This window comes from Nerophis lumbriciformis, linkage group LG17 (genome assembly GCF_033978685.3).
Source record: "Nerophis lumbriciformis linkage group LG17, RoL_Nlum_v2.1, whole genome shotgun sequence".
NCBI lineage: Eukaryota > Metazoa > Chordata > Actinopteri > Syngnathiformes > Syngnathidae > Nerophis > Nerophis lumbriciformis.
The window spans coordinates 23,458,147-23,478,916 of NC_084564.2; the positions used below are offsets into that span (position 1 = coordinate 23,458,147).

General features: G+C 39.1%; 1 protein-coding gene across 3 annotated transcripts in view; it reads left to right on the forward strand.

The window, feature by feature from the left end:
* rab4b (RAB4B, member RAS oncogene family) overlaps positions 1-20,770 on the forward strand; it is a 131,058-nt gene that overhangs the window by 86,338 nt on the left and 23,950 nt on the right. The window contains exons 6-10 of one of the 3 annotated variants that reach the window (XM_061972914.2): positions 12,516-12,692; positions 12,789-12,989; positions 13,097-13,226; positions 15,513-15,584; positions 15,746-15,856. In XM_061972914.2, the coding sequence (XP_061828898.1) occupies positions 15,832-15,856 (25 nt within the window). In that variant the 5' untranslated portion in view covers positions 12,516-12,692; positions 12,789-12,989; positions 13,097-13,226; positions 15,513-15,584; positions 15,746-15,831. The remainder of the gene's footprint in view (positions 1-12,515; positions 12,693-12,788; positions 12,990-13,096; positions 13,227-15,512; positions 15,585-15,745; positions 15,857-20,770) is intronic. The other 2 variants (XM_061972913.2, XM_061972915.2) reach the window with 2 other exon arrangements.

A 20,770-nucleotide genomic window follows, 5' to 3' on the forward strand; every position in this document is an offset into this window, starting at 1 on the left:
AAATTAGGCATAATAATGTGTTAATTCCACGACTGTATATATCGGTATCGGTAATTACGAGTTGGACAATATCGGATATCGGCAAAAAAGCCATTATCGGACATCCCTAGTGGAGGTACTTAGCAGTACCTCCTTTTGCCAATGGAGAAGTAACATAGAGCCATGTTGAGCCAAGTAAGTACCACGCAGTGGAAAAAAAAAAAGCAATTAGTATTTTGTTCCCCTTTCTAACCTTTCGCTGTTGAAATGAGAAAATGGGTACCATACTTGTAAAGTTCCAAAGCTTTGAAGCCTCACATGAAGACCGTACTGTATTTACACAACAAAGCAAGAGGGCCTCACGGTAATAACTTAGGAGGTATACGTTACCACATGTTGTCCACATGCCCTCGCAGCATTTACACGTTGAACACCAAAAAGACTCTCCTACACACCTGCCTCCAGTTGCTCGGGCGCGGGAATGTAACCGACCTCCCGCTGAGCACCAGTGGAGTTTGCCTGGAGGGGGCACAGGGGAGAGGCGGGTGTGTGCGTTGTGAGCGTCTGGGGGTCCCCATGGAGAAGCTGTCATAGCCCGGAGGTCGACTTTTGTCACAGTAATGAGCAGCCTAATAAGAAGTTAAGCATGCGAAAGCCGGTAAATTAATTACTCTGGGGGATGAAAGCGGCGGTGAAATCATAGCAGCGGATTATAACATGCTTAGACTTGTTTGTGTCGAGACAAAAGGTGCAACATCGTTGCCGTGGTAACTAAAGAAGGCCTCAACCAAACCGCCACTTCCCCAGGTAAGCTCCCCCTCCCCAAAAAAGGCCTCCTGACCCCCTCACAACTTGTCACTTCCCACAAAGGCTAATCCGTCCTCTCCATTGTGTCCTGTTCACTGTTCACTCAGCATTCAGGCCCCTGCAGGCCAGACGCTGCTCTAATGTAAAGCCAGGATTGTAAAGACCTACTGTTGGGCCCAGGCTTTAACTTTATTAACCAGCTCTCCTTTTGAGGTGAACAAGTCAGCCTTGACTCTTTACAAGTGGAACCAGTCGTTATGAAATCATCTTGGGTGGAGACAGTCAGTGGCTTTTTTTGTCGTCGTCCCCCCCCCCCCCCCCCCCCCCTCAAAGTCTGCTTTCTGTGTGTGCACAAGCGATGCTGAGGGTTGATGAAAGGTTGTTGATGGGCGCAGGGTGAGCAAACACAAGAGAGACACACTCCTGCTGGAAATGAGAGACACTCTTGTTTGCACAGACTCATTTGAGGCAAGTGAGAGGGAGTAAAGACGAGGTTGGACTCAAGACCTAGTTTAGACTTAGTTTAGTGTTGATTTGGTCCTCATGAAAAGAACATCCATGTTTGTTTATCGGACACCTCTCCTTAGACGCATCCTCGCTCATCCATGCAGACTGGACACTGGCTGAGAGTTAGTGGGCGGCCGAGTGGTGGCTTTGTTGGGTCTGCTCCTGTCTCTGGCCATGCTCCACGATGGCGTGGAACACCGCAGAGGCCACCACAGTGTATGTTTATTTATTTATTATTAATTTTTTTTGTAGCTGTATGTATAAATGGCTGGTTGTATCATCACTGTTCTTTTAATGTCTTTAATTTCCTTTGTGTTCTTTGATGTTTGATGTTTCCCTCTTACACACACACACACGTGTGCTATGGCTATGAGGTTTTTTCCCCCCTTGGCCTCATTATGGACCCCCTCTCCAGGGGCCCAGGCTTAGACTGAACTGCGATCCTGTTCTGTCTCCCTGTAACGTTTGTCTGCTCTTGAATGGGATTGTGCTGAAAATTTAAATTTCCCCTCTGAGATTAATAAAGTATTTCTGATTCTGTTTAGTCACCTGAACCCAAACATTCCAGTGCAGTGTTTTTAATTCATAATGTATTAGTTATATCTTATACCTTATTTATCACAATATTTATAATTAATAGAACACTGAAAAACCACGACCGTAGATTTTAACGTTTAAAAACTGACAGCTCCGATGCCAGAATTTTACGGGGGTTTTTTTTTACATCTTTTGCTGTAAATTGATGAACGAAACCCCCGTTATTTTTCAAGTAAAATTCTGGCAACTCTTCTGTTTGTGTTTACAAAAGTAGTACTGTATTTAAATTCGTAATGGTTGAGCTATGTCAATGTTTTTGTTTGTAGTACATAACTTTTAGTTTCCTAAAATACTTGGCATAAGAGCATGATCATAATTATTTATTGAAGTGATTTTGAAAATATTTATTTGAATATTTTTGATAATATATTCTAATATAAACAAATATTGTTTTCATAGTTTTATACATATAAATATTTCACAAAAATTTGTGAGGTTAAATTTATTTCATAAATTATTATTAGTAGTAGTAGTAGTATAGATTAATATATTATTTTACTGTACATTTGCACTGGTGTTTAACACAAGCCGAGGTAGATATTTGTAAGTTTTTATTACTACTTATTAATGTTGTCTCGATACGAATATTATACTTTCGATATTTTTCGTTATTTTTAGATGCTTTTCTAAATAAAGGGGACCACAGAAAATTGCATTATTGGCTTTATTTTAACAAAAAATCCTAGGGTACATTAAACATATGTTTCTTATTGCAAGTTTGTCCTTAAATAAAATAGTGAACATACAAGACAGCTTGTCTTTTATTAGTAAGAAAACAAAGAAAGACTCCTAATTAGTCTGCTGACATATGCAGTAACATATTGTGTCATTTTCCATTCTATTATTTAGTCAAAATAATTAAGGACAAGTGGGAGAAAATGAATTACTGGTACTTTTCAGAGGCGGTGTAGTACCGTATATGATTCATTAGTATCCCAGTACTATACTAATACCGGTATACCGTACAACCCTACTACTTATAGATATCCCTTATTTTATTCCTACTGTTTACGTTTTTTTGGTCCAGGGTGTACCTTGCCTTCCTCCGCCTAAGTGCGGCTGGGAGAGGCTCCAACCCCACCACCGTCCCCAAAAGGGACAAGCGGTAGAAACTGAATGGATGGATGTTTTTTTCACCATTTTATTGTTTTGTACGTTTAGCTGTGTATTTATAGCCTCGGCTGTACTTACTTGGATTATAATGTTTTTGTTAGTATAGCACTTTGGGGCAGTAATGGCTGTATTTAAAATTGTGGTGTGTAAATAAACTAAACCTTGACCATGACATATACCGTATATTAATAAATAACAGCTTTTTTTTTAGAATTAATATAGATCAATTCAATTTATAACTCATTCATTCATGATTTTATTTGAGTGTCACCTTTTTTGGCTGATGAAAAATTCTTATAATTACTCTGAATATTTGTTTTATTAAATATTTATAAATAATATTTCTACAATAATTATCGTTACTAATCAGGCTATAGAAATATCACACGGTTTTACAGCGGGGTCAATTTCGATTTCGATTTAAATACATACAAAATAAAAGTAAAAAATGTTTTTGTTCAATTCTGAGTTTTTTCCAGTTTTTATGAATGAGGTCAACATTTCAACCACATTATTACTGACAGAATCAAAACATATATGAACTCCCAGTTATGATGTCATTCCACCTTAAGAGGCCAGAGGATAATATGTCTTTTAGGAAGTATTTCGGGGAGGATGAGAGCACAATTAGAGGAGCTTAAAGGAGGCTTGGGGGTAGACGGTGAGTCAAACTCACCACCTTGAGATTGAGCCGACCTGAGCACAGGTGTTGCACACCTGGGCCTTTGGGTGTCACCTTTTACCCTCACCTGAGTGAGGGTCAGTGACCCTCTTCTCGCATAGTGGGGGATTGTAATGGTGGAATTAAAGCACATTAGAAGGCTTAAATAGATAAGTAGCTAGATACTGTAGGTAGATATATATAGTAGATATAATAGTTAGATATAGACATAGGTACTGTCGGTATAATTAGACATGCAGAGCAATGATTGCACGAGACAAGGAGGACGTGATGGCTGATTTGTGTTGGTCTGATGTGGAGGTCACTGATGTAATTCATCACGACTGATGACATCATCCTCCAGGGCCGACTGTCTTCTCTCACTGACACATTAGTGCACGGCCGGCTGAGGGCAGGACGCAACTTGCAAAATATACTTGGAGGGAGGGTCATGTGTGGATTTCATTACATGTGAGTTCCACTGACCTACATACATAACACATGTGTGCATGTGGGACACATTATGTGAGACATGAAGGTTGCACACATTTTTCTCTTTGGTATGGAACAGTTGCATAATTCATGATGTAATCATCTTTCATTGTTATTTTTGCTTGTGTGGTACAGTGGAACTTTACTGCCGATCCACCTCCTTTTATGTAACGTAAATTAAATCAATCTGTCGGTTACCATCTAAATCTAAACTGATGTGACACAAAGTTTTTTGATGCTTCCCATACTTGCCAATCCTCCCAAATCTTCCGAAAATCTCCCGGGACAACCATTCTCCCGGATTTCTCCCGATTTCCAGCCGGACTTAAGGCATGCCACCTCCAGGTCCATGCGGACCCGAGTGAGGACAGCCTGTTGTCAGGTCCGCTTGGCCAACCAAAAAGTAACCACAGAACACTATAACGGTTTACGTTGTATTGCGCACCCTGACTGCAAGTGTGGGAGTCTTTTTTTAATTTATTTTTTTTTTTTTTTCAAAACCTTTATTTACAACATTCAACATTTACATACAATCAAAAAAAAAAAAAAAAAAAAAAACAAGTACAGAAACCGTACAGAAACAGTACAAAACAGCACCAGGGGGTTTGTAAACTCGATAAAGCAACTAAAGAAGAATGCAAAATATATATATATATATATATATATATATATATATATATATATATATAAATGTGTGCGTGTGCGTGTGTGTGTGTGTGTGTGTGTGTATATAAAGCCATAGGCTCATACAAGTTCTGTAAATAATCCAAATTTGGAGCACAGCATCATCGTTTTCACAGCTTTTTGGTTGTTTGAAAGAAGTTTTGAGTGTTTTAATGTAGAGTTCTAAATCTTTTTTAAAGGCACAAAACACAGGTCGGGTATTGAGAAACTTACATTTATGAATATAAAACTTAGCCAATAGTATAATGAGGTTGCTAAGGTAAAATTAATTTTCAATTTTTTTTCATATAGTGTAAATCCAAATATCACATCTTTTAAAACAAAGCACAAATTTGTATGAAGTATGAAGTAAAGAGACGTAACTTCATCACCTCGCCTGGTTATTGACTCCCACCCAGAATATTACACTGCCCGTACCTATGCTCCTTCAAAGGCTGTGCTACTGGCTGCAAAGCATTGCACTTTCAAATACAACAATGAGTAGAGAGGAGTGTTATGTGTGTGTATATGTGTAAATAAATGAACACTGAAATTCAAGTATTTATATATATATATATATATATATATATATATATATATATATATATATATATATATATATATATATATATACATATATATATAAAAGCTAGAATTCACTGAAAGTCAAGTATTTATTTTATTTTATAAGTTGACACTAAATTGGCCCTAGTGTGTGAATGTGAGTGTGAATGTTGTCTGTCTATCTGTGTTGGCCCTGTGATGAGGTGGCGACTTGTCCAGGGTGTACCCCGCCTTCCGCCCGATTGTAGCTGAGATAGGCTCCAGCGCCCCCCGCCACCCCGAAGGGATTAAGCGGTAGAAAATGGATGGATGGATGGAAGAAATACTTGAATTTCAGTGAATTCTAGCCATTAATATACTCCTCCCCTCTTAACCCCGCCTCCCCGGCCCCGCCCACCCCGACTTGTTGTATTTATAAGATTAGATGTAGATCAGACAGTGGTGTTGGCCCAACATAAAGCATGATCATAAATTGATAAAAGGTAATTTTATTTTTAATACACTTTCTGTAAATTTATAAAAATATTCATCATATTCTCTTCATGTCCTATTAGGCTCCAGTGTTGCTGTTTTTACGTTAAAGCTTTTATCCAATCAGAAATCCGCTAGTGGCGACTGTGCAGTGTATATGAACGGAGGATGTTCAGTTGATAGACAGTTGCGACAGCCAATCAGATCACAAGTTGTTTTAAAGACTGTGATTGGATACACACTTGTCACTCCCACGTGAATATCCAATCACACGTTGTTTTTGCGAAAGCAGGAAGTGGCTCCGGAGCCAAAGCTGACTGGCAGAGAAATCACCGGTACTCACTTTTTTAACCCACAAAGAAGGAGAACAAAACGTGGATTCGGTGGAAGATATATATTTGCAAGGCCATTTTCAAGAAGGATATTTAAAGAAAAACTACATCTTCTAAACAAGGTTGGCCGACCCCGGAAGCCGGCGAAGCTGTCCTGGGAAATGGTTTGCCCGCCACTTCCACTCGATTCAGCCAACCACGAACCGTACCACCGGCTTATACGCCGTCGGATGGGTGCCACAAATTAGGAGTTCAAATATTTTATTTTATTTTTTCACGTTTAATATTTTTTTTTACAATTATTTTCATTTTGACAATACCACTTAAGATATGTTTAACTCGCTGATGCGGGTTCATTGATTTTTAAATGCGCTGAAAAATAGCCTGTTTTGTACACTGTTGTGGTGATTTCAATGCACAGTAGTGCGCTAACGTGTTTCTGTATAGTATTCCTCCAGCCGTGGTCATGTGGTGACATGAATTATGGTATTTTGAGAATTATTTATTGAAGTTGGACTAAGTAGAACATCACTGAAGGCCTAGGTGGGAAACACACGGCCCAACACTGGGATCACAATGATTTCAACTTACATAAAAAAAACTCTACTGGTGTGAATTATTTTGAAATACTGACTATATTTTTCTTCTTGCACTAACACACCCCCATACCATCACAGATGCTGGCTTTTGAAGTTTGCGCCTTTAACAGTCCGGATGGTTCCTTTCTTCTTTGGTCCGGAGGACACGACGTCCACAGTTTCCAAAAACAATGTGAAATGTGGACTCGTCGGACCATGGAACACTTTTCCACTTTTTATCCATCTTAGATGAGCTCGGGCCCAGCGAAGCAGGCGGCGTTTCTGGGTGTTGTTGATTAATGGCTTTTGCGTTGCTTAGTAGAGTTTTAACTTGCACTTACAGATGTAGAGACAAACTGTAGTTACTGACAGTGGTTTTCTGAAGTGTGTTCCTGAGCCCATGTGGTGATAGCCTTTACACACAGATGTCGCTTTTTGATGCAGTACTGCCTGAGGGATCGAATTCTTCGGCCTTGCCACTTACATGCAGTGATTTCTCCAGATTCTCTGAACCTTTTGATGATATTACGGACGGTAGATGGTGAAATCCCTAAATTCCTTGCAATAGCTCATTGAGAAATGTTGTTCTTAAACTGTTCGACAATTTGTTCACGCATTTGTTCACAAAGTGGTGATCCTCGCCCCATCCTTGTTTGTGAATGACTAAGCATTTCATGGAAGCTGCTTTTATGCCCAATCATGGCACCCGCCTGTTCACCTGAGGGATATTCCAAATAAGTGTTTGATGGGGATTCCTCAACTTTCTTAGTTTTTTTTGCCACTTGTGTCAGCTTTTTTAAAACATGTTGCAGGCATCAAATTCCAAACAAGCTAATATTTGCAAAAATTAACAAAGTTTACCAGTTTGAATGTTAAATATCTTGTCTTGCAGTTTATTCAATTGAATATATAGTTTGGAAGGGATTTACAAATCATTGTATTCTGTTTTTATTTACCATTTACACAGCGTGCCAACTTCACTGGTTTTGGGTTTGGTATATAAAAAGTATAAATAAAAATATACAATTGAGGACATAATAAAAATTTGACTATAAATTGTACGACCCTACTTGGTGTGTGTACGCTTGAACTATGTTAGATATCCACGCTGATTAATTTTTTGTACTCCAGTCGCCAGTCAGGTTTTTACTTTAAAAAGAGCGGTTTAAAAGACTCGGTTCGTTCACAAACGTCACATCCCTATGTCACAGTCAGTACACAACACGTAAGGGGAGGGCGGATCGATCCATAAATTGGTGGTGTCGACACAAAGCGTAGTATCAGTATATGATCGATACTAGACTGATCAAGTCGACATTTAAATTTTTTCTAAATAATTTTTTTGTTGTCTTTGTTCATTTTAACAAACTCAGGGAATAATTCCCTGGAGGAGGACTTTGAGGGCAGAAACCAAGAGTAGTAGATGGCAGTTTTTGCTTTTGTCTAGCTATTGTGTTTGCTCACACAATGGTATGTAATAAAAGAGAATAAAGGACCAGTTTAAAAAGGGTGTTGATATTGTTAAACTGTCGATTGAACTAATCACAAGCACATTGAAATATTTACAGTTAGTACATCTGATCGGTATCGGTATTTGTATTGGCCGATCGCAGTCATGTATGATCTTTATCAGCAGCATAAAAACCCTGATTGGAATTGAGTTTTAAGATGGGACTTAAATAATAAATTGTCCCTTTGTCCAGATTTTCACATGTCCTTTGGACTCTCTACCAAAATGGTTTTGCAGTTTTACTACAATATTTGTGTCTGTACTGCTAATATTACTAAAAAATAGCCGCAGTACTGCAAGATCCACTCATGTTTTACGGTTGTCATCGCACTTTTACTCTTGAAAACACATCTCAGTGTCCACGTAGCGAAGTTTCCCTTACATAAGACGGATGAGGCAATCCTCATTTTCCTGTGTAGAGGATTAATCACAAGGGCTTGAGACAGGTGTGAGAGGAAGGAAACGAATAGAGAGATTTTTGGGGAATGCGTTTGTGCCTGCAGGGAAGCTACGTGAGCCTGCTGTCACTGTGAGAGATGAACCTTGGAGAGATGGGTGTGTCTTGAAGAAGAATCATTTTGAGTGTGATGTTTGAGTTGGGCGGAATAAATGTTTTGCGCACATTCTTCTGTTTTTAGCCAACCTGTGTCGTCTGGCGAGTTCCTCAAAGACTTGATGTTGTTTCCATTCAAAGGGGGCATATTATGATTTTCTTCTATTATGAAAAAAGGCGCTCCTTTCTCCTGGAGACCTGCTATGTGACCTTCCCAACACTATGAATTCCTTTCATTGTGAGTGACATCATACACAGATTCCTCGACAAGTTCCATCCAGCAGAGAAGCTCGCATGTGTCAATGTGTTTTGACATGAGATGCAAATATGTGATTGATTATTTCACCTGGGTGGAGATAAGACACGAAACATCAAAGCACGGTTGATTTAGCAGCTTTTATTCAACTTTTTTGTCACCTCCACAATGGATGATCCCTCTTTTGCATACTTATTCAACTGTTACCGCAGTCTACAGTATATGTTAAAGGTCCCCTGTTATGCATAATGTCAGAGAGCGTGCATACAACAGGAGTGCGCTGCTTTTTCAAGAATCTACTGCAAAAAAGTTAGTCAAAGATCCTGGATACGACAGGCGCATACTGCTCTTTTGAAGAAACTACTGCAAAAAAGCTAGTCAAGGAGTCTTGATATGAAAGGAGTGCTCTGCTTTTTCAAGGACTTACTGCAAATAAGCTAGTCAAAATCCCCTATTTGACAGGAGCGGTCTGCCTTTTTGAAGGAACTATTGCAAAAACGGTAGTCAAAGATCCTCGATATGACAGGAGTTCTATGCTTTTTCAAGGACCTATATAAAAAACGCTGGTCAAAGATCTTCGATATGACAGGCGCATTCTGCTTTTTCGAAGGAACTATTGCAAAAATGGTAGTCAAAGGTCCTTGATATGACAGGGGTTCTATGCTTTTTCAAGGACCTACTGAAAAAAACGCTGGTCAAAGATCTTCGATATGACAGGAGTACTCTGTTTTTTCAAGGACCTACTGCAAAAAAAAAGTACTCTGCTGTTTTGTATTTCAAAATGTGCTCCTCAAAAATCTTCTATACAACAAGCATGTTCGTCTTATTACGAAAGAACTACTGCAAATCTGCGATCTTTATTGTTGTATAAAGATAAAGTTAAAGTACCACTTATAGTCACACACACACTACGTGTAGTTAAATTACCCTCTGCATTTGACCCATCCCCCTTGTTCCACCCCCTGGGAGGTGAGAGGAGCAGTGAGCAGCAGTGGTGGCCGCGCTCAGGAATCATTTTGGTGATTTAACCCCCAATTCCAACCCTTGATGCTGAGTGCCAAGCAGGGAGGTAATGGGTCCCATTTCTATAGTCTTTGGTATGACTCGACCAGGGGTTTGAACTCACGACCTACCGATCTCAGGGCGGACACTCTAACCACTAGGCCACTGAGCAGGCTTAATTAGTAATCTTACTCTTAATTTTAATCAGATTCAATAATTATATCTTTTTTTTTCAATAATTATATCCAACCTACTTAGTTTACAACCTTATCAAATTATATGAAACCATGTGATAATCATAAACATTATTATTTATTTAACCTTAGGCTTAGGTCAGGCTGATTAGAAAATTAAGTACTAACCAAATGTTCTGCATAAAAAGGGACTCGTATGTAACTGACTAAAAATACATTTGCGTACAATAATGCTGTGCTAAAATTAAACTCAATTAATAACGAATATGTTTCTTCACTAAAATCTCAATAAAATTAAAGTGCAAATAAAAATACAGCTTCTGATAGGAAAGGATAGACTTTCATTTTTCCCAGAATGGGGAAATTATGTTGTTGCTGTGCAGGTTTTTACATACAGTAACAGAAGTAAAGCGTAATGAAAAACAAATGACACTAATCACATAAGTGCAGTGGTAAGTCTTATGGCTGTGGGTAGGAAGGACCTACGATAGCGCTCCTTCTTGCACTGTGGCTGTAACTGAAGGAGCTACTCAGGGCCTCTTCAGTGTCGTGCAAAGGGTGAGAGGGATTGGACATTATGGATGTCAACTTCTGTCAGCCACCTCCTCAATGCTGTCTCGTGGGCAGCCTAGGACGGAGTCAGTCCGCTTGATCAGTTTATTAAGTCTGTTCCTGTCTCTGACCCCAGGAAACGACGGCATAGAACACGCAGAAGCCACCATAGTGTCGTAAAAGGTGCGCAGGACTGAAGGACTTCAGTCTCCTCAAGAGGTGTAGGCGACTTTGACCCTTCTGGCACACAGCGTTTAAAAATTGCGCGTCCAGTCCAGTTCATTGTTGAGGTGAACACCCAGGTATTTAAATGAGTCCACTATTTCTATATCTGATATCTGAGCTGACCGCCGTAAGTCAATCACTATTTTGTTTTACTGACGTTCAAGTTCAGGTGATTTACGTGTACACCGGTCAACAAAGCCTGAGATGACTTCTCTGTATTCTTGGTATACCACTGCGGAGTCGTCTGAGAACTTCTGCAGATGGCAGTGGTTGGAGTCATGCCTAGAAGTCTGAGGTATAGATTGTGAACAGGTAAGGTGAGAGCACCGTCCCTTGGGGAGCCCCTCTGCTGCAAACTACCACGTCTGAAGAACAGTAGGCTAAATGCGTGAAGAACACGCCTGTCGATGAGGTAGTTAATGATCCATGCAGCCAGGTGATGGTCCACTCCCGCCTCTTCCAGTTTTACCCGCAGCAGTGCCAGCTGGATGAAGTTGAAAGCACTGGAGAAGTCAAAGAACATGACTCTCACTGGCATCATCCACCCCGATGCCTTGACAGTAAGCAAACTGCGAGGGGTCCATTGCTGACATTGTCTGTGCGCATAGGTGCTTGAGCATTATCCGTTCCATGGTCTGCATGATTTGGGAAGTAGTTCGGCTCCTTGGGATGAGGTGTTTTAGGGATTGGAACCACACATGAGGTCTTCCAGAGCTTTAGGGACTTTTTCCAGGCTTACATTGGAGGCAGACACCACAATTGACATACTTCACGCAAAAGTATTTCTCCATAATTGTTGGTCCAACGCTAATGAAGATTTTGGCAAAATGAGGGTAATACGTTCATTTTTGGTTGTTGTGTATTTTCTGACGTACATTTGCCAGCGGGAGCGTATCAGAGAGCCGCTGGTCACTAAACACTGCATGAATGTAGCGGCGGAATGCATCACAAATGGCCACAAAATTGCCCCAAAATTATTATTATTATACAAATATGAAATAAAAGCATGTTTTATTGTAAGTTTATGAGCGGGAGTATATTTAGAACTATACTGAAACGTATTGTTTTGGTTTACTTTGTCAGGAAAACTAATGGTAGAATGACTGCAATTGAATGCTTCCGGGCACAGCTGCACACGTCCTTGGTGTCCAACATGGTGCCTCTTGTTTAGTTGTCCATACACTCTCTATTTCTTGGATTTACATGACATCACGTTAAATTGAATATGCCTGGTGGTCAAGCCAGCGTCTGTTCACTATGGGTACTAGACGCAATTTAGCCTTTCTCGAAGAAAAATGCCCAATGCTTGTGTTGTTTTCGGCTGTACAAGCCGTTCAAATTGCGAAAATGATAAACACATCTTCAGAGTTCATCGAGAGGTAATCCAGGAGGGCGGAAGAGTGCAAGATTTTAGGTAAACGTGTCACGGCGCGGGCTCAAACCCACTTTTCTCCTGCAGCTGGGTCTGCCAGCACCTCCCTTGGCAGCACGCCAAGACACGCCCCTGCTCGATCGCCCACGCGGCAGCGAAGCTGCAGGCGATCGCTCATCAGCGCACCTGGGATTAATGAGAGGGAACAGCATAAAGACCAGCGGACACTAGGAACCTTTGCCGGAACGTAGTTTCACTCTCGCAGTAAGCATCACGTCTCTGGCTTCCCTCCCCCGTACTTGCTCGCCTTCTCTGTGGCCTTCCTTGTTCCCTTGTTGATGTCCTTTGTGTCTTCCGCAGTTTATTCCCCGTCTTCCATGATCAAGTTGTACATCTCGACTTCCATCTGGTTTCCTGACTGCCTTCCCCGATCCTTGACCCCTGCTTGGACACGGACATCGTTGCTTCTCTCCTGCCCCCGACCGCTTGCCTTCCCACGGACCGCCTTGCCCCCTTGGTTCCACGAAAGATACATCCAACCCGCACAGACAACAAAGCCTGGTAACATTTACATTGTTAATTCTGCACATCGCCTTACACCAGTCACTTGAAGTAGCATACACACCCTACACACTCATCAAAAGGTTTAATAAACCTGTTGAATTCAGTTCTGCGGTGGTGTCGTCTACTTCCACGGCCGTACACAACAAAATGATGACGAGGAAAAATGGCCCTCACTCCAGTCCAAGGGAGCAGAGTCGAAGAATGCACACGTTTGCTGTTATCACTTCGTTAAAGGTTTGCTTGATATACTTTTAATGTTAAATATTTCCTATTTAAGTATTATCTTGATATTATTTGTAATTCTTCAAACACATTTTTGCTACGGGTGTTTTTTTTTTAAAAGCACCAAGTCAAGAGTTAGGTTTCAGCACATATGCAATAAAGATGAGGAAAAAAAATACTGCTGAAGAGTGCGTGCAACAACAACAAGGCAACAAAAATGGCTGTAGACACAAAGTTAAATCATGAATTACAACCTTACCCTGAGCAAAAACGATGCATGATATATCCGGGTAAGTCTTGATACCAATTTCCTTGACCAAGCCAAACACAAAAAAGTTGTAGACCTCCATGTTTTTACAAGTTTGCATCTATTTTGTCGTGTAGAATGACGTCTGGAGCATGAGATAGTTCGATATGTCTGAAAACTCCACCGACGATTAATCCTTGATATCACTCGAGACATCTTTTTCTGTAATGATAAAGTATAGGGATATATTCCTCTGCATAGTTAGATTTTTTGGTCATGTCTACTTCTTGCAGGAAGATCTAGGCCCTTTGTGTACTCAGAGAGTTTGCGTGCTGCTTGCTGCACAACAGCCATCTTGGCTTGGTTGACTGCCACTGATTTTTACTTCCGGGAAGAACTCGCGTGACGGAACAAAAGCAATACACTCTGGTTTGAGATTGTCATTACTGCCACAATGTTGGAAAAGTGTATTACAACTAACTACCGCTGTGGCCCATATGACCCCAGCTGAGACACAGATATTTTTGGCGGCCCTCTAGTGGGCGCTCGCGACCCAACAATACATAACAAATTAATTCAAATCAAACTTTATTTATAGAGCGCTTTTCATACCCCGGTGACCCATATCCCCCATTATCACATACGTACGCACGGACACAGATACCAAACACAAACACACACACACACATATGCAACTATATGAACAAATGATTGCATGGCTGAGTACAGAGGAGACATGTGCACCAGGAGGTCATCAGACCAAGGCCACCAGGACGCTGACACAAAAGAGCCCCCACAAGCACGGCCGATAACCCCTGAGGCAGATGGCTCATCTGAGGAACGTTGGAAAATGAAAATAATACAACTTGTAACCTGCTCAGTGGCCTTGTGATTAGAGTGTCCGCCCTGAGATCGGTAGGTTGTGAGTTCAAACCCCGGCCGAGTCATACCAAAGACTATAAAAATGGGACCCATTACCTCCCTGCTTGGCACTCAGCATCAAAGGTTAGAATTGGGGGTTAAATCACCAAATCACCACCGCTGCTGCTCACTGCTCCCTTCACCTCCCAGGGGCTGAACAAGGAGATGGGTCAAATGCAGAGGTTAATTTCACCACACCTAGTGTGTGCGTGTGTGTGTGTGTGTGTGTGACAATCATTGGTACTTAAGCTTTTAACTTTTAAAATAGTTTGAACCATGAGTAGAGATAAAGAATAAAACACAAGTAAGACATATGAAGATTAATAGAGTAAAAAAAAAAAAAAAAAAAATTACAAATATAAAATTTTATTAAATATACAGTTAATAAATAAATAGAACTAAATATAATATTGCATAACTAATAGGATACAAAGTAAAATACCAATGACTTCAATAAAATAATTAATATCAGGTAAAAGCCCAATCAGGAATCTGCTCTTTTAAAGGAAGTGCGAAGAAAGTACTGCAAAAAAACCTGACCAAAAAATCCTCAATATGACAGGAATGCTCTGCTGTTTTTTGCTGATGTACTGCAAAAAAAAAAAGATATTCAATGCAACAAGAGTGTGATGCTTTTTAAAGGAACTACTGCAAAAAGACTAGTCAAATGTCTTATATATCATATTTTTAAGAAACTACCAATAAAAAAAACACGCCAGTCAAAGATTTTCTATACATGACAAGAGCACTGTTTTTAAGCACCTACTGCAAAAGACCTTACATAAACCCTGAAACTCACTGACCTCCATTTAGAGTTTGACGTCATCTCCCTCCTTATCAGTTCTTCCTTGTGACCACTACAAAAAACACATGCGCTCGCAACAGGATCAAAGATCGTAGGTCGGTTGAAATCTTGACTGAAGATGTCAAATATGTCAGTTGACGCTGGCTAATGAAAGCAACACTAAGCATGTACACAGTGGATGTTTGCTGGAAGACACGTGTCTCTGCATGGTGTTGTGGGGTACGTGTGCATGACTCACGGCCCTGTTGCTCTTTTAGCAAAACTTAGATCATCATTGTTCGAGACACCCTGCTTTTTAATAACCCCCGGCGCCTTTGTTTCCTAGTATAAAACAGCAGGGCATCTCTTTGTTCGACGCCGGTCAACGCGCCATCTTTAATATCAACACTGACGCCAGGTAACCACTATTTATCACAAGACGTGATTCATTCCACTGACTCATTGTTTGTAGTAAACACTGTTATGATCACTGTAAACATGCTTGGCGTCTCCTCTTGCTGCATGTCATTTCCCCTACACGTGAGTCCATATAACATGGGTTTTTCCACGCACACACAGAAGCACCACCTTGTTTGGCCTCCCGCATCTGTCATGATGATGACATCTGCACTGCTTAAGAGGACAAGAAAGACAGAAGACAGACAATGAGTGATGAAACAGCCACTAAAGGTAAGAAAAGTGACGAACACAAGGTTTTTTTTTCCCGGCCAGCTGCACACCTTTGAGGCCTCCCTTTCTTGTAAGTCGGCTCACCTTAGGAAAACATCCTTTGGCCCCCACACGATGCTCTGCCTTGTGTTTCCTCGCCCCTGTCTTTAATCTCAGTGAAAAGACCTTTTAACAGTGTCAAAGTGGAACAAAAGCAGGGAGGAACAAGGAGTGATGTGAGCAAGAAGGCTCTGTAATTTGTCACCTGTTGCCCTTTTAGGCAGCCTCTTACATACAGTACACATTACGCCAGGGGTGTCCAAACGTTTTCCATTGAGGGCCGCATAATGAAAAATTAAAGCATTTGGGGGCCATTTTGATATTTTTAATTTTAAAAAACAATAAAATATATATTGTAACCATGAGGACTCCCCTCAATTTTGGTGAGTGTTAAAGGTCCCAGTCATTAGTGTTAAAAAAAAAGGTTTATATTCATATTTTTTTACTTTCCACACCTAAATATCTATAAAGCAATTTCAGGTCTATTCGTTGACATATTATAAAGTAAAAACATTATTGTCTTTTAAGCCCTTTTTTGTAAAAAAAAAAAAAAAAGATGTTTTTTATGAAAAATTCCCCCTTGCCTCCGCCCCCAAAATGTTTAGAATATTAGATGTAAATAGGTCAACAATTCATAACAACATAGCTGTTAGTTCATTATTGTTTTCTGAGCATTAACAGTTTGAAAATAAAAGGTATTGGGTATCCAAAAGGGCCCCACTCATAAAAGTGTTAAAAAAAAAAGATAACATTAATTCCAAGTGGAATATTTTAACAGGCCAATAACTCATATCAACATTAATTTAATTTAAAAAAATTTTTTTACAGTTTACTTTATTTTATTATTGTCAAATCTGCAAAATGCTTTCATTACACCTGTTTGCTCTTGTATTTAGTAGCATTTTAAAAGGCCCCACTCATAAAAGTGTTAAAAAAAAACAAGATAATACATCAATATATATTATTTTTACTTTCAACACTTAAATCCCTAGATCAACTTCAGATCTATCTGTCATTTATACGTTTTCATAATTCTTTGTTTTCTTATATTTTATGCCCTTTTTGTCTAAGAAAACCTTGTTTTATTTATATGGCAATATGTAATATTTTCCCCAAAAAAATATTTCAAAGTGGAATATTTCATGTGAAGTAATCAGAGCCTTTAATAGGCCAATAATTCATACCAACATTAATTTAATTGAAATATAATTGTTTTACAGTTTACTTTATTCTATTAGAGTCAAATCTGCAACATTTTCTCATTACACCTGTTTGCTCTTTTATTTATTTTTTATATATTTTTTGGGGCTTCACGGTGGCAGAGGGGTTAGTGCATCTGCCTCACAATACGAAGGTCCTGAGTAGTCATGGGTTCAATCCCGGGCTCGGGATCTTTCTGTGTGGAGTTTGCATGTTCTCCCCGTGACTGCGTGGGTTCCCTCCGGGTACTCCGGCTTCCTCCCACTTCCAAAGACATGCACCTGGGGATAAGTTGATTGGCAACACTAAATTGGCCCTAGTGTGTGGATGTGAGTGTGAATGTTGTCTGTCTATCTGTGTTGGCCCTGCGATGAGGTGGCGACTTGTCCAGGGTGTACCCCGCCTTCCGCCCGATTGTAGCTGAGATAGGCTCCAGCGCCCCCCGCGACCCCAAAGGGAATAAGCGGTAGAAAATGGATGGATGGATATATTTTTTTGGTCGTTGCATTTTTAAAATGTGCTGCGGGCCGCCGGGCCGCACTTTGAACACCCCTGCATTACGCCCTGGGCTTTGTGTTACCATGTCTTACTATGTGCACAAAGTCGAAAAAAAGAATGAGCATCAACACGAGCCACTTTAGTTTGCAGTGAGAGATCAACAGGGCATCTCATTTCAAATAATTAGTCTGAAAATTGTGTTTTGTTTACTAGGAATAAAGTGTCTTTGTACCTATGCCAGCAACATTTAGCATATGCAGAACAATTAAGGCAGGACGTACATAATTAACCTGTGCATCCATCTGTCAATATTCATACATTTTGGTTTGGTTGTGTTTATTTGAAATATGTGTAATACTAAGCACTGATTCTCAAAATGTGGTATGGATACCATAGCTGGTACACCGGCTCCATCTAGTGGTATTAGTGGTAAGATTTTTTTTAATGAAAATAAAATAGAAACATTTAAAATTGTTGCAAAGATTCAAATTAAAACTTTCTTTTTGATTTAAATATTACAGTTGAACTCATGCATACTACATACTCAAATCTCAACCGTGACGGTTAGCTGTAGTAAGTGATGTTTGGAAATTAAATATGAATATTTTTAAGGCGGTACATGATTTAAAAAAAAGTTTGGTCAAGTGTGCTTCTTGACAAATGTATTATTTTTTATGAAATATTACGTATTCTTTTTTTTTTTATTGACATCCAGCATCAGACATTCCTATCCATTACATCATATTCACATACATCATACATCTATTATCTGCCCTAAATGTCAAAAAAAATGTTTTTGTTTATATCCCAACCTAAATGTTAAATCTAAATATACATGTTAAATCTCACATCTGAATGGTAAATCTACACCTAAAGGTTAAATCTAAATCTTAAATCTATATCTTAAATCTAAATGTGAGCGCTAAATGTTCATTCTTAACCTAAATGTGGAATATAAATGTATATCTTAAATCTAAACCGAAATGTTGACTCTAAATTAAATCTAAATCCTAAATATGAATGTAAGCACCAAATCTTAAATCTAAACCCTAAATGTTTAATCTAAATGTGAAATGGAAACCTGAATGTTAAATCTAAATCTCAAATCTGAGTGCTATATCTACACCTAAATGTTAAATCTAAATCTAAATCTTAAATGTATATCCTAAATGTGAGCGCTAAATTTGTAATCTTAACCTAAATGTAAAATCTAAATGTATAACTTAAAGGGACAAGCGGTAGAAGATGGAAGGATGGATCTAAACCTAAATGTTAAATATAAATATAAATCTTAAATATGAATGTCAGTGCTAAGTGTTAAATCTAAACCTAAATGTTAAATCTTAATCTAAATCTATATCTTAAATGTACATCTTACATCTAAATGTGAGCGCTAAATGTTAAATCTAAATCTAAATTTAAATCTCAAATCTAGATCTAAATTTTAAATCTAAATCTAAATGTGAGCTCTAAATCTCTCGCCAAATGTAAAAATTATTTTTTTTATAGAATGTCATTATCCCACCAATCTGAGACCTCTCAGCTGCAAAGCCGCGCCCACATCGCTGACTTTTAGTGCACGACACTCCTACAGAAGAAATCATGACAGGTGATCAATGACAAATTAATGCCAATTAAGTTGATGTTTTTAAAATGTTAGCTCCAAACGAGTGAGTGAGCGAGCATGGTGTGTTGCATAAAGACAAGACGCTCAAACACCTGATCGCTTCTCTTATGCGTTTGACAATGAATGGAGTTGATTTTTACACAGGCAGTGTGCATTAATACACCTATTTCTCTTTATATGTGTTTTTCATCATTTCGCTGCGCTGTTACTTCATGATTGTGTCACATATGAACATTACTTTGCTGTAAACAATGCGATCATGATCTTGTTTTGTTGCTGTGGCAGTCAGTTGACATGCTCACTTTGGATCTGTTCTAAGGAATATATGTCCTAATTGTGAGCTGAATGGTAAACACATGATCATCATTTTAAAAGCTTCTGTCCTGTTTCCATCTTCTGCACTAAGAAAGATGTAAGAGTGTCGTACACTGAGAGGCAGAGATGTGGCTGAGAGGCCTTGGATTGGTGAAATATTGACAATCTATGAATATTCATCTTTACATTTGGCGATAGATTTTGTGCTCACATTTAGATTTAGATTCAAGATGTAGATTTACATTTAAGATTTAGATTTGAGATTTGGATTTAACATTTATTTTTACATTTAATGCTTGGATTTAGATCTGAGATTTAGATTTACCTTTAAGATTTAGATTTAACATGTATATATAGATTTAACATTTAGGTTAAGATTGAACATTAAATGCTCATATTTAGATTAACATTTCGAATTAACGTTTAGGTTTAAATTTAACATTTAGATTTAGATGGCCTAGTGGTTAGAGCAGTGGTTCTTAACCTTGTTGGAGGTACCAAACCCCACCAGTTTCATATGCGCATTCACCGAACCCTTCTTAGGTGAAAAATAAAATGTTTTTTTTTTTTTTTCAAATTGAAAACAAAGTTATGTTTTTGGTAACACTTTAGTATGGGGAACATATTCTAAGTAAAAAAGACTTAATTTAGAGTTATTTGGTTAGGGTCAGGGTTAGAGGGTTAGGTTTATAATAAGGCCATGCCGAATAAGGCATTAATAAGTACTTAATGACTAGTTAAGAGACAATATGTTACTAATTTGCATGTTAATAAGCAACTAATTAATGGTGAATATGTTCCCCATACTAAAGTGTTACCATGTTTTTTTACTTGTGCACAAAATGAACCGTGCATGAACATCACCTTGTTCAAAGAACAAAACCAACACAGTGCATAAACTCACAACAAATTACACACCTGCAAATCAGTCTGACTTCTGCTGTTGCCGTATCCGTAATACGCCGACAGGGAGAAGTTTTTATTTACACGATGAGTCGGGTGTGTTTTGACCTCCGCCGAACCCCTGAGCTCGACTCACCGAACCCCTAGGGTTCGATCGAACCCAGGTTAAGAACCACTGGGTTAGAGCGTCCGCCCTGAGATCGGTAGGTTGTGAGTTCAAACACCGGCCGAGTCATACCAAAGACTATAAAAATGGGACCCATTACCTCCCTGCTTGGCACTCAGCATCAAGGGTTGGAATTGGGGGTTAAATCACCAAAAATTATTCCCGG